Raw genomic sequence first — 17167 nt, forward strand, 5'->3', positions numbered from 1 at the left:
TGGTCCCTATGGACTCCTTGCCTCACAGGACAAGGAACAGACAGAGGAAGGCCAGAGTGCAGTCTTTCCTTCTTTCTTTTTTTTTTTTTTTTTTGAGAGTTTCGCTCTTGTTGCCCAGGCTGGAGTGCAATGGCACGGTCTCGGCTCACCGCAACCTCCACCTCCCAGGTTCAAGAGATTCTCCTGCCTCAGCCTCCCTAGTAGCTGGGATAACAGGAATGTGCCACCACACCTGGCTAATTTTGTATTTTTAGTGGAGATGGGGTTTCTCCATGTTGGTCAGGCTGGTCTCGAACTCCCGACCTCAGGTGATTCACCCGCCTCGGCCTCCCAAAGTGCTGGAATTACAGGCATGAGCCACCGTGCCTGGTCAGAGTGCAGTCTTTTAAAGTGCAGGAGGCCAGGCACGGTGGCTCATGCCTGTAATCCCAGCACTTTGGGAGACAGAGGTGGGCAGATCGCCTGAGCTCAGGAGTTCATGACCACCCTGGGCAACATGGCAAAACCCCGTCTCTAGTAAAATACAAAAAATTAGCCGGGCATGGTGGAGACTGAGAGTCTCTTTAAGATTCAGGATAGCTGGGTGTGGCGGGGCATGCCTGTAGTCCCAGCTAGTTGGAAGGCCAGCCTGGACAATATAGTGAGACTCTGTCTCTTAAAAAAAGATTCAGGGCCGGACATGGTGGCTCACACCTGTAATCCCAACACTTTGGGAGGACAAGGTGGGCAGATCATTTGAGCCCAGGAGTTTGAGACCAGCTGAGTCACGTAGGGAAACCCTATTTCTGCAAAAGGTAAATTTAAAAAATTAGCTGCGTATGGTGGTGCGTAACTGTGGTCCCAAATACTCAGAAGGCTGAGGTGGAAGGATAGCTTGAGCCTGGGAGTTTGAGGCTGCAGTGAATCATGATACTGTGCCACTGCACTCTAGCCTGGGCGACAGAGTGAGACCCTGTTTCAAAAAAAAAAAGATTCAGTATGGCCATTTTTTCTTCACGACATTGAGAAGAGTTTAGACTAAAGTAGCATTATGGGGCTGGGCACGGTGGCTCACACCTATAATCCCAGCACTTTGGGAGGCCAAGGCAGGCAGATCACTTGAGGTCAGGAGTTCGAGACCAGCTTGGCCAACATGGCAAAACCGTGTCTCTATTAAAAATACACAAATTAGCCAGGCATGGTGATGCGCATCTGTAATCCCAGCTACTCGGGAGGCTGAGGCAGGAGAATCGCTTGAACCAGGGAGGCGGAGGTAGCAGTGAGCTGAGATAGCACCACAGCACTCCATCCTGGTTGACAGAGAGAGACTTTGTCTCTAAATAAATAAATAAATAAAATAGCATATTGGAAATGAACCCAAGAAAAAACAGAATGTCAATAATTTAGTTTGACTTGCTTGCCCAGAATGGGTCAAATCATAAATTTCGTAATCAGGGTGAGAAGAGAACTGAATTTGTTGACACAAGTATGAATGTTTATTTTGTATCTTTTTAGAAGAGTTTTATTGAAGTATAATCAATGTACAATACACCACACATATTTAAAAGACAATTGGGCTGGGTGCCGTGGCTCATGCCTATAATCCCAACACTTTAGGAAGCTGAGGTGGGCAGATCACCTGAGGTTGGGAGTTCAAGACAGCCTGACCAACATGGTAAAATCCCGTATCTACTAAAAATACAAAAATTAGCCAGGCATGGTGGCAGGCACCTGTAATCCCAGCTACTTGGGAGGCTGAGACACAAGAATTGCTTGAACCTGGGAGGCGGAGATTGCAGTGAGCTGAGATAGCGCCACTGCACTCCAGCCTGGCCCACAGAGAAAAAGAAAAAAAAGACAATTTGGTGAGTTCTGCTATATATACCCGCCCATGTGAAAGTATCACAGTGTAGTGAATATATCCACCACACCCATAAGTTTCCTCCCTGTCTTCCTCCAGCTCCTGGACCCACACAACCAAAAAGAAGGGATACTTTCAACAAATGATACTGAAACAACCGTAAATCCATGTGCAAAAAAAAAACAAAACAAACAAAAAAAAACAAAAAAACCTTGAACCCTCATAGCATACACAAAGACTGACTGACTATAGGCTGAAAGATAAAAATTAAAACTACAGGTTGCCTAGAATAAAACAGGAGAAAATATCCGTGATCTTGATTAGGTGAAGATTTCTTAGGACACAAAAAGTATAAGCATAAGAAGCTGGACTTCAACAAGATGAAGCTCTGTTCCTCAAAATAGTATTAAGAAAATAAACAGATAAGCCATAAATTTGGAGAAACTATTCAAATACATATCCAACAAAGGACTTCTAACTAGAATATATGAAGAACTCTTACAAGTCAGTAACAAGACAACTCAATGAAAAATGGGCAAAAGATTTTGTCTTTATAAAAGAAGATATATATGAAAGGCCATAAGGATCTGAAAAGATGCTCAATGTCATCAGTAATCAAGGAGACACAAATTAAAACCACAGACAGACCATATGACACACATGTAAGAATGGCTACAATCTAAAAGACGGACAATACCAATTGTTGACATGGATTCAGAGCAAGTGGAACTCTCAGACACTGCTGGAGGGAATGTAAAATGGAACCTCTTGGAAACTGTTTTCCAGTTTCTTACAGAGTTACCATACAATCCAGCAATTTCACTATTTATCCCAGATAAAATCATAGGTCCACCCAAAGACTTGCATGTAAATGTACAAGCGAATGGATAAACAAATTGTAGTATATTCATCCAATGGACTATTAATGCGCAGTAAAAAGGAAGTACTGATAACAATATGGATTAACCTCAAAACCATTATGCTGAGAGGAAGCAGACAGACACAAGAGTACACACCACAGCAAATCTGTAGGGAAAGTAGACAGTAGCTCTATGAAGTCTAGGGCTGGGAGAGAAAGAGAGATTGGGAGTATCTACTGTATTGGTCCATTTACATAATAACTCTAGAAAAGACAAATTTTATCTAGAGCGAATCAGCGGCTGCTTACAGATGGGGATGGGAGGGGACTAAGATGGAGGCCAAGGGAACTTTTTGGAATGATGTAAATACCTTGGAGTGGTGGTTACATGGGTGTACACATTTATCAAACTTATTTAAATGTACAGTTAGAATATTACTGTATAAGCCATACCTCAATAAAATTGATTATAAATAGGTCCAAACCCAAAACTAAACCAAAATCGGCAAGATTAATTACAAATTCACTGAAATCATTTTTGAAGTAATAAACTTTGCAGGTTTGTCCTGAAAACCTGCAAAGGTGCTTTAGGAAATCTGAAAACACAAGGTGTCAGAATATTGTATTCAAATTGTCAAAATGGGACAACTAAAAAAGCTGCCATATAACGTGCAATTGTCTCTCTATCCATGGAAGATTGGTTCCAGGAACTTCTGCTGATACCAAAATTCATGAATGCTCAAGTCCATTATATAAAGTGGTGTAGTATTTGTATATAACCTACACATCCTCCTATATGCTTTTTTTCCCCCTTCCGAGTCTGCTTGCTAGGGAACTCCCATATACTTTAAATTATCCTTATTTTTAATACCTAATACATTGCAAATAGCTGTTATACTGTATTTTTTATTTGCATTATTTTTTAAACTTTTATTTTAGGTTCCAGAGTACATGTGCAGGTTATACAGATTAACTCATGTCACAGGAGTTTATTGTACAGATTATTTCATCACCCAGGTACTAGGCCTAGTACCCAATAGATATTTTTCTTATCCTCTCCCTCCTCCCAGCTTCCACTCTCAAGTAGGCCCCAGTTTCTGTCGTTCCCCTTTGTGTCCAGGTGTTCTCATCAAGCTTCCATATATCATTTTTATTGTTGTATTATTTTTTGTTTCAAATGTTTTCAATTCACAGTTGGCTGAATCCGTAGATGTGGAACTCAGATACGGAGGCCCAAGTTACTTTTTTCAAGTTCAGCTGCTTGAATTTTTTTTTTGAGATGGAGTCTCGCTCGGTCACCCAGGCTGGAGTGCAGTGGCGCGGATCTAGGCTCACTGCAAGCTCCGCCTCCCGGGTTCATGCCATTCTCCTGCCTCAGCCTCCCCAGCAGCTGGGACTACAGGTGCTCGCCACCACGCTTGGCTAATTTTTTTTGTATTTTCAGTAGAGACAGGGTTTCACCATGTTAGCCAGGATGGTCTTGATTTCCCGACTTCGTGATCCACCCGCCTGGGCCTCCCAAAGTGTTGGGACTACAAGCGTCAGCCACCGCACCTGGCCAGGTGCTTGAATTCTTTCAGTGATATAATTTAATGTTTTGTGTTTTTTTGTTTTCAAAGAAATCTGGGTTGGCTGGACTCCAAACTTTTGCTAGAAGAAAATGAGCAAAATGGGCTTAAATCAAAAAGAATATGCCTTCATAGTTTTGGTAATTTTTGCTACTGTTTCCAGAAACTGTAAAGATTGTTTAAAGCCCTGGCTGGGGATAATAAGCACTTACTTACCTAAATGTGGTCAACTGCACTTTTGGGGTATTGTTAACCTCTGGGTAACATTAAAAACTATCAGAAAGTACCAATTTTCTATGAAAACGATGTAAAGTTCCAGAAGCTAGTCAGGTTTTCCAGGTTTACTTTAGGGAAAAAGTCAAATCTTAAACTCCTCTCCACCCACCAAAACCAGATGCATAGGAATATCTTAAAATAGGAACTTACAGTATTACCATAGAAAATGATCAATAGATTTTTAGATGCATAAATACAAAAGTTTGTTCAATACACAATACACTCATTAAGGACTATATCATAGAAAGTAGACATCCTGCTTTCAAAATTGATTTTTTTTGAGGCAGAGTCTCGCTCTGTCGCCCAGGTTGGAGAGCAGTGGCACGATCTTGGCTCACTGCAACCTCCACCTCCTGGGTTCAAGCGATTCTCATGCCTCAGCCTCCCCAGTAGCTGGAACTATAGGTGTGCACCACCACACCCAGCTAACTTTTGTAATCTTAGTAAAGATGGGGTTTTGCCACATTGGCCAGGCTGGTCTCAAATTCCTGGCCTCAAGTGATCCACCTGCCTCGGTTTCCCAAAGTGCTGGGATTGTAGGTGTGAGCTACTGCTCCTGGCCACTTTCAAAATTTATATAGCACTGTATATTGACTCCAGTACAGACTTTTCCCTCCTTGGAAAGTTTATTTAACTGAAAGACTTAAGTGTGTAGCCTTGAATGTATGCTCTTTAGGAGCTTATTTCTAAGTGCTTGCGACAGCAGTACTTCCTACATTTGAATAGCTAACCTACACTTCAAATCTCTTCCATACTGCATCATGTTCTCCTTTAGTCCAGATCTTAAGATTTTTTTCATCCTAGTTCTTGCTAATTTTTTTTTTTAAATAAAGGATATGTACTTCACATGTCACATGGTAGTCATGTTCATGTTTTCAACCATTCCTCTACGCTCCAAGTAAAGACAATAATATGATTTGAAAACTATGCCTGGAGCCACGACAATCATACAATTTGAAAACACAGCCGTCAAGTTTCCAACTTACTGCCTCACATATTAAGATGATTTTTTTAAACAAACTTAACAGGTGATGGATACCCCATTCTCCATGATGTTCTTATTTCACACGCATGCTTGTATCAAAACATCTCACATACTCCATAAAGCCTGTAATCCCAACACTTTGGGATGCCAAGGTGGGTGGATCACTTGAGCCCAGGAGTTTGAGAAGAGCCTGGACAACATGGTGAAACCCCATTTACACACACACACACCACACACAAACAAAAAGAAACAAACACCTAACCAACAAACAAAACCATAGCCAGGCATGGTGGTGCATGCCTGTAGTCTCAGCTAGTTGGGAGGCTGAGGCTGCAGTGAGCTATGACTGCACCAACTACAAGCCAGCTCAGTCAACAAAGAGACTATATAAAAAAAAAAAACAAACAAACAAACCCAAAACCAAAAAGCCAACAATATTCATTTCTGATGCAGGATAACATGGTCTCAGGGGGGCAAGTTTTCACATCTTAATATATCCAAGTCCTGAATTTCATCAATGCCTTCTCTGTGCCAGGTACTGGGGATCTAGAGGTGAACAAGACTTTACAAAGTTCCTGCTCTCACAGAACTAATCACAACCTTGCATTTAATCGAAGTGAAAATGTGGGAATACATAAGGTAAATAATAAAAAGGTACACATAGTAAACAACTTAGATAATTTATTTAGAAAGTAGAAAATAAAAAGTATGATTCGAACATCTATTTAGAATATGAACAAAATTAGAAATGGTTAAACTACAGAAAAAAAGGCAGAGAAACTGAAGTTGGCTTAATGGTTATCCAATACAAACAAGCAAAACCCAAGTTACCTTCATGCAAATAAGCATTAAGGAAAAGAATACGGGAATGTTTACAGAATGCGCCATGGCAAACATTTTTCAAATTTACATAAGATACTGTACATAAATGAAAAAATAAATTAGGTAATTTACAAGAAATGTTTTACAGATTACAATAGGCTATAACTTAGTTTATTATGAATAAAATTTATGGCACATCATACATTTTTACATCACAGATTCAGTGTTAATTCAGACATGATAAAGCTTAGACTTGACAAGAATGATGTAATAGAATGAGGCAACTTAAACTGAAATGGCATGTGTAAGTAAAATTAATCCCCAAATTAAAGGATTCCTTAGATTGGGACATAATAACATCTTCTGAGTACGATTTGGTCAATAACTGGTCATTAAGATAAACGCCATTCAATTTTAGTTAAAATATCAGTTTTTCGCTGTAGTTTAAATAAAAAGTAAAAGCACACAGTGTACAAAAAATAGTAAAAACCATCTTAACATCACTTACATCCTAATACTATTAATTATATTCGGGGCAAGCAGACTAGGATACCGGTGTTACTTCTATAAAGTTACCTTCTATTTCTAAGTGCTGTAAACTAAACTAAAACAGGTTACCCAGAAAAAAGTGGCAAATTCCAAAATGGCTTAATACCTGTGACAACTATTGACTGAGCCAGGTACAACATCGATGAAATTCAGACATACAATATAAAGTTGAGATAATCCCAAATTATTTTACATTATTTATGTATACTTTACAAATAACACAAACATGGAAATGTTTTCTTGGAAAGCTGTTGGAACTGTAAGCACTGCAATGTATTAAAGAAACATATTTAGAAATAAAAAACTCAGTAATATCCTACAACTGAATTAGTTGCTATTTATACCATTCAAAATCTTGATTTTAACCTCATTGACTCCTTTGAAAAATACATTCCTCTTTTGTTCTTTTAAATGCAAAATTAGTGGTAGGTGCAGCAAAAACACCGAAATTCTGTAAGAAAAAAACTGATTTACCCCAAACATATCATTCAGCACAAACTGTGGTACCTGAAATCCCAGTATCAGCTCATAGCACATTCATTCATTCATTCATTCATTCATTTTTGAGACAGTCTCGAAAATTCATTCATTTTTGAGATAGAGTCTTACTCTGTTGCCCAGGCTGGAATAGTGGCATGATCTGCCCTCTGCCTCCCGGTTCAAGCAATTCTCCTGCCTCAGTCTCCCGAGTAGCCGGGACTATAGGTGTGTGCCAACAAGCCTGGCTATTTTTTGTATTTTTAGTAGAGACATGATTCTTCCCACATCTATCCCCCCTCACAATGATCAGAAATAAGAAACAGCTTTTTAAAAAGGGCCACTAAATATATGTAACACAAACAGTCTGACTTAAAAGTGGTTTGACTTATGGTTTTTCAACTTTATAATGGGGCAAAAGCAATACACATTCAGTTAAAAATTGTACTTCAAATTTCGTATTCTGATATTATCCTGGGCTAACGATATGTGGTACAATACTCTTATTTGAGATATTAAACACTTCATTATAAAATAGGTTTTGTATTAGATGATTTTGCCTGGCTAAAGGCCAATATTAAGTGTTCAGAACACATTTAAGATAGGTAGGCTAAGCTGGGATGTTCAATAGGTTAGGCGTATTAAATGTATTTTCAACTTACGGTATTTTCAATTTACAATGGGTCTACTGGAACATAACCCTATCGTAAGTCAAGGAACACCTGTATTTCAACATTTATGAATAATTTTTTTTGTACAATGAAAAAGTCATAATGCCCATATAATTCTGAAGTTAACACAGTAAAAATTCCAGATAACCTTTACAGATTTAAAAGTATAAACATTTTAATATACATATAAAACCTTTCATATTACTTTAAGGTATATCTACCTGGCCATTACAGGCAATGACATATTAAGAGAGAATACCATTCTACTGGTTTGGTGAGAATCCAATACCTAGTACCTACAAAATATATACCAATAAAAATTATGTAATAACTTAAAAATTATATAAGCACGAAATACTAACTCCAAAACATGACACCAAATACCTGAAAAAAAAAATTACCTTAGTTATCCCAAACACAGCCATGAATGAAGCAGCTTTCTCAGGACCCTGAAAACTGACTCATTTCCCATCATAACAAACCAACTCCCTCATTTTACAAATGAAAATAATGTTCAAAGAGGCAAGACCAGTGACCAACACTACTTCTAATACGATACCAAATATGACCTCACATTCACTGAATATACAGGACTAACGCAAATAGTAGTGACTGCTCTGAGAAAACACCTGAATTTTTTGGAAGTGGAAATTAATTATTCAAAATTTAGATATGTCAGAAAAGCTGGGATGATTCATTTTCATACCGCCATTATCGTGAATGGGCTATCCAAATACTCTTAACAGAAGGAAAGAATTACTCACTTTTTTAGGTCTTTAGTGATTACTACCAGGCTCAGTAGAAACCAGAAGACAATTATTCTCTTAAATATTGAAAAGAGGCAGTAACATAGATAAAACACACTATTTTCTGAGATTATCTGATGATAGAAACAAAGTTGGCTGAATTCCTTAGGTATTAGAATAAACATAAACTTGATCATGGATACCTCATGGCAGATCACTTTAAGTGAGGTCACAGAGTATTATCACAAAAAGATAATATATTTCTAATGTTTTGTTTACACCCACCATAAAACAGTTAAGTTAAATTCAAAATAATGTACACTCATTTTCATTATCCTCTATCAGTTTTCACATGGCTTTAAACAGTGAAAGAATTTCTAAACTACGTTCTCAAATGCAATAGACTAAAATGCATAAAGTGCTCAACAGAAAAGGATACAATAAAATATGAAAAAACTTTGCTTATAATATACAGAGTGGTTATAAAGAACATATGGAAATTACTATCCAGCTAAGCTTTCCATCCAAGAAAACAACCTTAAAAATCAAGGCAAGATGTAATGGACTACTCTTTGAAGGCAAGAATACTGCTGGAATAAGAGGAAAACCTTTTCACTTTGTGCTACATCATTCTGATTATAAAAACAGTCTTGAAGGGACTGGTATTTACATTATAGCAATCACATGTACACTCAAAGGTAAAAGAAAAAAAAACCTCAGAAATTTTTATAGAGTCTAATATTTGGCAAATAATCTGAACCACTTTAAGGGCTTTCAATTACCATGTATATTACTGGCAATAGTACTGACTTTACCCAAACTAAGAGACCACCTAATTTCCAACTTTATTAGAGTAGCTGAGGAAGGAACTGCCATGTCAAATTACATGGCAAGTTTACTAATAGTCTTTGGAAAAGATGAGTGTAGAACTTAAAAGGCACTAGTTCTACAAGTCTCTAATTAAAAGGCAATCTTCTCGTGGGGTCAGGGTGGTGGTGATGGGAAATTCTGTATCTTGTGTTGTTTGCCTAGCCTCACAGCAAACTGACAGTGCTCCTTGCATTTGAAAAAGTTACCAGATTTTTTAAGAATGAAAATTAAGCCCAAAAGTTACAAAGATTTTTCTGTGTACAGAGGTCTACAATGCATTAAAGTTTCTTTTTAATCCTTAGAAATTGGCTGCTCAAAGTCCAATTTTAGAAATGAAGTCAATGGAATCATGAGATCTGCTTCAGTGAAGTACGTATGTATTTTGGGTTGTTGGGAACTGTGCCCAGTTGATTCATACTATTTCAAATGTGGTCTACTGGAAAGATTCAGGTCCCCTAAGAGAACTTGGCATAGTACCATGGTCAGATGGTAACAGAAATACATAAGCATGCCATGACCCTAAAGCAACAACACATTTAAACTAGATAATAATTGTTCAGGAAGAGCAATCCAACTAGAAAGTTGGAGGTCCAGTTGGAGCAACCAGCCACTGCTATTGCAAACTGAAGAGTGTGGCCACAGTATTCCAGGGAATGGAGCCTGGTCCAACTTCAGAGAAGGCCACAAAGACCAAGATAGCCCCACTACAGACAAAGCTCATCCCACCATACTCATCCTTTAATAACAAAGAAACAATCATGAGGACAGAACAAAACGCCATGCCTCAAGACCTATCATATGTAAAGTTTTTCCTGCCCTTTCAACCAGTAACAGTGAGACTACAGTCAAGAAGATAATATTAACCACTCCTGCACGAATCTATAGATTGGCTTCTCAACATCTGCATCCTTGAAGATTCTCATTGAGTAATAGAAGACAACATTGATTCCAGAGAGCTACTGAGAGAGCTGGAGCATGATGGAAATGACAGTGGGTTGTTGGTAGCTGGGTACTCTAAAGAGCGCCAGTGTAGTGACTTGTTTTTCTTGTATCATCCTAGCACTCTTATCTCCTAGATGTCCTGGGACACATCCTGAGTCCCGTACAATTGCTGAAGGATCTCATTAGTACTCTTCCTTTCTGTTAATGAGCAAAAACTTATGACTTTCAGGGCAAAACGGAAGGGCTACACTTTATAGGACAGCTGGAAGGATGGTAAAGCCCAGTATCACTGGGCATAGCTCTTCAGACCCCAAGATGAACTCCAGACCAAAGATCTGGATCTCCAGAATACCAACAATGATGCCCAGCTGGTTGAGAGCACTAAAGGTACTCCAAAGGGGAGTAGGCGAGATCTCTCCAATGTACATGGGCACAAAACTTGTGCAGAGTCCGCATTATAAACCAGTAATCTAGTGGCCCAGGATCAGCATTTCAACCAACTCAGCTTTTTTGCAGAATCCCGTAAGGCAACCAGTGATAGCCAACAAATTATAAGCATTGAATTGCACCTGCCAAAGTGGTCGACAAAGCGTGCAACAGAAAGGAGTCAATCATATCACCATTGGGGAAGATGGCCACAGACAAGGGCCAGGGGGACATGAGCAACACCTCAGAGGGAGAGTCTTCTGGCCTCTCTTTCAAAGTGTAACTGAGAAAGTCCGGTATGACTGTCTCAGGAGCACTGATGACACCAATGTTGTAGCCAAACTGAAAAGAAGAGGTGGGGTGACCTGGGTCCCCATGGCCCTTATCTAATTCTTTTCAAATATTCAAGAAGAGCTAGGAGTGGGATTCCAGAGACACTTCTTCCGGCCAACAAAACCTTCAAAGAATCCTTGGCAGCGAGTTTTCAGGTCCTCAGTAATGCTATAAAACTCACTCACCATTACAGCATCTCTGCGTTCTTGCTTTACCACATTTATCTCAGGCCCAAACTTAGTTATTTCTTTGTATTACATCTGAACCATCAAAGCTAAATATTTTATTCTATTATGAACAGCAGCAACAAAACCATGTTTATCCCAAATAAATGTTACAGGAATCTAATAGATGAACTATTTTGAAACTTTGTGGGAGTCTGAGGCAATATTGCAGAATTACTACAAGGATCAATGTTTAGTAAACAAAAGCATAATAGTTCCAAAATTTGTAAAGCCTTTTACCTGGGAATTTATTCTCTCTTTTGTATTTTTGATAGTGATTACAATGTTTTTCAGATTTTTATGTTGGCAAGTTAACACTGGAGGTCTAAGTTGTTTTGAGTCTCTTGCTAATGGTTTAGGAAGTAGAAATGCTTGGGGATAAAACTGACTTCTATACATTACCAGTAAATCTAGATGTACTTTAAAGAGCTTAAAAAATTGTTTACATTACACAAGGTAAGTATCACTATGGGTTTTTTTTTTTTTTTACAGACCACAGGTTTACTTAATAGAGAGTCTTCAGTAGACTATCAAGAGATGCATGATAAAGACATTTCCCTATGTAGTTTTCAAATTTTATACTCAAGTTCTTATATTCGATTACAGGCATGAACCACTGCACCCAGCCTCAAGTATTTAAAATTCAGTTTTCTTTACCTAAAGACATGAACGTATGAATTATTAGAGTGGTTATTTAGGAGGAAAAGCATGTAAAGTTTTTATAATTTAGACTGTTTGAAACTCTGAATTCATGTCAGTCAGTAGTCATTTTAAAACCCTACAATGACTTCATGCTCCTTGCTTTAATATTTCCATTGTAGTGACTAAATATTTGAGCCAAAATTCCATTAGTTCAATTTATTTTAAAAGTTTCTGATTTATATATCTGTACAGATAAGAATCTTAATTGAATGATAGTAACTACAAGTTTTATACCTGTGGCAAATACTGTATTAACATCTATAGATTTATGGCAATCTTTAAGAAAAAATGGAATGGTCAGAGTCTAAGTTATTTCATCACTGTACTTTGGTTAATGTGAACTATGATTCATTATATTTTATCCTTTCAAACTGAAATTACCCGCTAGAGTGAGCAACCATCTCACCACTGTGGCTCTTAGCTTTTCCCATATGTAATCTAGAATTACTGGAATAATAAGAACACAAAATCATAATGAAGGCTGCCAAAGATTATAATTTTTTATTAAGATCTCAAGTAACTCCCTGTAAGCTCACTGTGGTAAATAGATTTGGTTCTAATACCACAATGCCTCAAAGCTCTATGTTCTTAACGGTGCTATCTTAATAGAAATAAAATGTGAACCATGTGTGATTTTTATCTTTTCTAGTAAGCACATTTAAAAATAATTGGAAACAGATGATACATTTTTTTTTTTTTGAGACAGACTCTTACTCTGTCACCCAGGCTGGAGTGCAGTGGCAAAATCTCAGCTCACTGCAGCCTCCTCCTCCTGGGTTCAAGCAATTTTCCTGCCTCAGCCTCCCGAGTAGCTGGGACTACAGGTGCACACCACCATGCCTGGCTAATTTTTGTATTTTTAGTAGACAGGGTTTTGCCACACTGGCCAGGCTGGTCTCAAACTCCTGACCTCAGGTGACCTGCCCACCTTGGCCTCTCAAAGTGCTGGGATTACAGGCGTGAGCCACCACGCCTGGCCAAGATTCATTTTAATTGTATATTTTTCCTTAACCCAATATTTCCAATGTTAACATTTCAACATGTAATCAATACAAAAAATTGGGAGATATTTAACCTTTTATTGTCCCTTAGAGCACATCTCAATTTGGACTAACCACATTTCAAATGCTCAACAGCTACATATGGGTAGTGGCTACTGCACTGGACATCGAGGTTCTAGAACTATCTCTTACAAATGAACACTATCACTGTCGTTGAAAACTTTCTTATTTGAGCTAGTTTATTTTATACAAACAAACTGTATTTCTTATTATTCCTGAAAGATCTCATATTGGCATCCTGCCATTTCATTGTAGTGCCTATCATTTTTCCATTGATACTGATAAAGTTGTCCAAGACACATCTTCCTACATAGAGGAAATATGAGGAACAAACCCCTTTTGGATAGAATCTATTAAAACTCATTCCACTATCCCTATATACATAAATAACATTGCCTCTGCTGAGTGGAATTTGCATTCGTTACTTCAAAATTCAGACTCATCTACCTTTCCAAGTTAGACAGTTGGGGAAAGAACTTCCTAAATCTTAAGGTTGAAGGCAGAGGGCTCAACCCCACTCCAGATTCAGGCAAGTGGAATAGGAAAGAAAGTGCGAGATCAGAGCATGGTGGCCTCTTGGGGTCCCTTGATGGGGGCTGTTGGGAAGTGGAAGGCATTCTTTTAAGGGGATAACAAGCAAATGGAAGACTTGCTCCAACTCTAGAGTTTTCAGAGAGTTAGAGGAGGTGGAGAGATTTACTCCTGCCATGGATCATGTGCACTTCTACCATCAACTCCTGGTTTTGCAGTATTTTTATAAATGGAGATTGAACGTTGGTGACACTCAGCCTCTCTTCCCCTTTTCCTATGTTGCTCAATCTTCCTTTCCCTCCTAGGTTCTTATACATTTCAAACCCTTGCCAATAACAGTATTTTAGTTATCAGTTCTCATCATTCCCTCTAGTTGTTGAGCCTTTGGATAAAAATCCACATGGCTATGGAGTGGGTTTTATTGGAAAAAGTGACCTTCCTCTAACTGCACCTCTATTTCTGGCTCCTCAAACAGCAAAGGGTAATAATAAGGCATGGTAGAGGTTTTCCCATTTTTCAGTGACTAGATTGTGAATATTTCCAGATGAATTTTCTATTATTAATGTTATTGTGGTTGTTTTAAAATAAAAGTTCTGAATGTATATATGACCAAAACAAACAAACAAACAAAAAGAGCACAGTGAACTCAAATCATATTCCATTACAATAGTCCCAGGACTTCATTGGACAGATTCCCAGTAATTAAGCCTCCAATCTTAAAATATTAAACATTTCAATATGTATTGACTAATTCCTGTAAAATACAGAAAGTGCAACATCACCAAATGTGCATTTCCCAGGATTCATTTTAGAATTCTCATGAAAATTTAATAATAGTATTTCAGTTAATTATGGCATTTGAGAAAAAGATACTAATGGGGAAGGATCACATACATGCTTTGGGTGATACGTTAAAAAAAACCTACAATAATTAGTAGTATTGCCTTAACATTTCTAAAATCACATAAAAATGATCATCTTTGATTGCCATTTCAGTAATTTTGAATACAGGGTATGTTATTTTCTGCTCACTAGTAATCAAAACACATAAAACAGACTTGTAACAAATATTCAGAGTCGATTATTTTCATAAGCTAAACATTTCTGAGACGTTAAGATTTGTGTTTGAGCATACAGTACTGCAATGTTGGCTACATAAAATAAAAAAATCTTTTTAAGAGGAAGCTCAATAATCAGAGGCTGTATTGCATTTAAGGATTTAACACTGGCTATATACAAAAGGGAAAGCATTTCAATGAGAAATACTTCACGTTACCAAGTTCTCTCCTTTAATATGGCAACATTCAGCAGCTTATGCTACTCTTTTATCCTTTGGTTCCCAGTGACAAACAATGCAGTAATAATGCCTCTGGTTTTAGTTCCTCTTGGATGACATTTATTAGCAGAGAGAGAGACCTGATGCTTTAGCTGAAATTTGGCAGCCCAAGAAGTGCACCAACTGCTCCAAAGTATCCCTGTATAATTTAAAAATAACTGTTATGTAGTACAGCTTTTAAGTTAGCATATAATATTAACCACTTGAGAACACACAACTATGCACAATCTATTTGTTTAATAATATTTGGAAACCTACCCATTTCTGCGTTGTTAGCTATTATAAAAAATTTTTTGAATCTGTATTCTTGATATCTACACACCTTTGAAATATGTATTTTTATTTATTATTATTATTTTTAGAGACATGGTCTCACTATTTTGCCCAGGCTGGCCTTGAATTCCTCGGCTCATGTAGTTCTCCCATCTCAGCCTCTTGAGTAGCTGGGACTACAGGCTCACACTGAAATATGTATTCTAAAAGTGTGGCCTTTAGACACTAAAGCTTCCAGGACTGTAACAGCAATTCTGCACCCTCTCCCCTTTACTTAATAAACAAACTAACTTCCTGTGGCTGTGCCTGACACTCTCACTGCATGCCATGTGGAATTGCACAAGGGCACACCATTCTGATTTGTATTGTGTGAGCAACGACAATGAGACATGGAAGCTTTTTTTTTTTTTTTTTTGAGACAGAGTCTCGCTGTCGCCCAGGCTGGAGTGCTGGAGTGCAGTGGTGCGATCCTGGCTCACTGCAGGCTCTGCCCCCCAGGGTTCACACAATTCTCCTGCCTCAGTCCCCCGAGTAGCTGGGATTACAGGCGCCTGCCACCTCGCCCGGCTAATTTTTTTTGTATTTTTAGTAGAGACGGGGTTTCACCGTGTTAGCCAGGATAGTCTTGATCTCCTGACCTCGTGATCCGCCCGCCTCGGCCTCCCAAAGTGCTGGGATTACAGGCGTGAGCCACCGCGCCCGGCCAAGACATGGAAGCTTTTAAGAGCAGAATAATTTGAATCTCTGTTACTAATTTGTAATAATACAGCCATTTGACTTTGATCACAAAATGATTCAAGTTAAGTTAATCCAAAACATTATGTGGACTGATAATTGCTCAGATCAGAATTTAACTGCATGTAGTAAATGAATACAAAAAAAAGTGGGGGTGCCTAACAGGTTATTGTAATTCTCTTCCCCACAACTGAAACTGACGTGAAGGAACCAATATTCTACTACTAAGGCTGGGCACGGTGGCTCACACCTACAAAGGATTGCTTGAGGCCAGGAGTTCCAGACCAGCCTGGGCAACAAAGAGTGATCCTGTCTCCACAAAAAATATTAATAAAAATAAATTAGCTGGGCACAGTTGTGCATACCTGTGGTCCCAGCTACTTGGGAGGCTGAGGTGGGAGGACCCAGGAGGAAGAGGCTGCAGTAAGCCATCATTGTGCGACTAAACTCAAGCCTGAGTGACAGAGCAAGACCCTGTCTCTTAAAAAACATGCTATTAAAATTCACAAAAAACATTTTCCTACCATACCTCATGTTCTAGAAACAATGCTTTTAGTTGACCTTTTGACCAGTAATCCAGTGCATATGCCAAAAGTTTCATTGAGAGGGTATTGACACGTAAAAAGTTTCCAACAAAGACAACTCTGTTTATCTTCTAAAAGAAAAGAACAAAGAAAAAACTTGTAAAAATAATAGATTTTACAATATAAAAGGCTTCTAAATATTTATTTAAAAATGAAAAAAAAAAAAAAACCAACTACCCTTTATTAGTATAATACCTACTACATTCCTGGCATATAGCCGTATAATCCTGAGTATTTAAAAATTAGTTCTGCACACATCATCCAAAATCCACAAAACGTGTAACACCAAGAAAGAACCCTAAATTATGGACTTTGGGTGATGATGATGTGTGCACACGGTTATGGACTGTAATACAT

The 17167-nt window shown here is 38.2% G+C and overlaps 1 protein-coding gene and 1 pseudogene across 2 annotated transcripts in view; both read right to left on the bottom strand.

Moving 5' to 3' along the window:
• Positions 1–6189: 6189 nt before the first annotated feature.
• On the bottom strand, positions 6190–12255 carry LOC103890771 (solute carrier family 2, facilitated glucose transporter member 3-like; annotated as a pseudogene).
• PANK3 (pantothenate kinase 3) overlaps positions 6190–17167 on the bottom strand; it is a 31506-nt gene continuing 20528 nt past the window's right edge. For both annotated transcript variants that reach the window (XM_063724379.1, XM_002816166.5), the window contains 2 exons: positions 16756–16881; positions 6190–15357 (listed from right to left, as the gene is read on the bottom strand). In XM_063724379.1, the coding sequence (XP_063580449.1) occupies positions 15307–15357; positions 16756–16881 (177 nt within the window). In that variant the 3' untranslated portion in view covers positions 6190–15306. The remainder of the gene's footprint in view (positions 15358–16755; positions 16882–17167) is intronic.

This window comes from Pongo abelii, chromosome 4, assembly GCF_028885655.2.
Source record: "Pongo abelii isolate AG06213 chromosome 4, NHGRI_mPonAbe1-v2.0_pri, whole genome shotgun sequence".
In the NCBI taxonomy this organism is placed as follows: Eukaryota; Metazoa; Chordata; class Mammalia; order Primates; family Hominidae; genus Pongo; species Pongo abelii.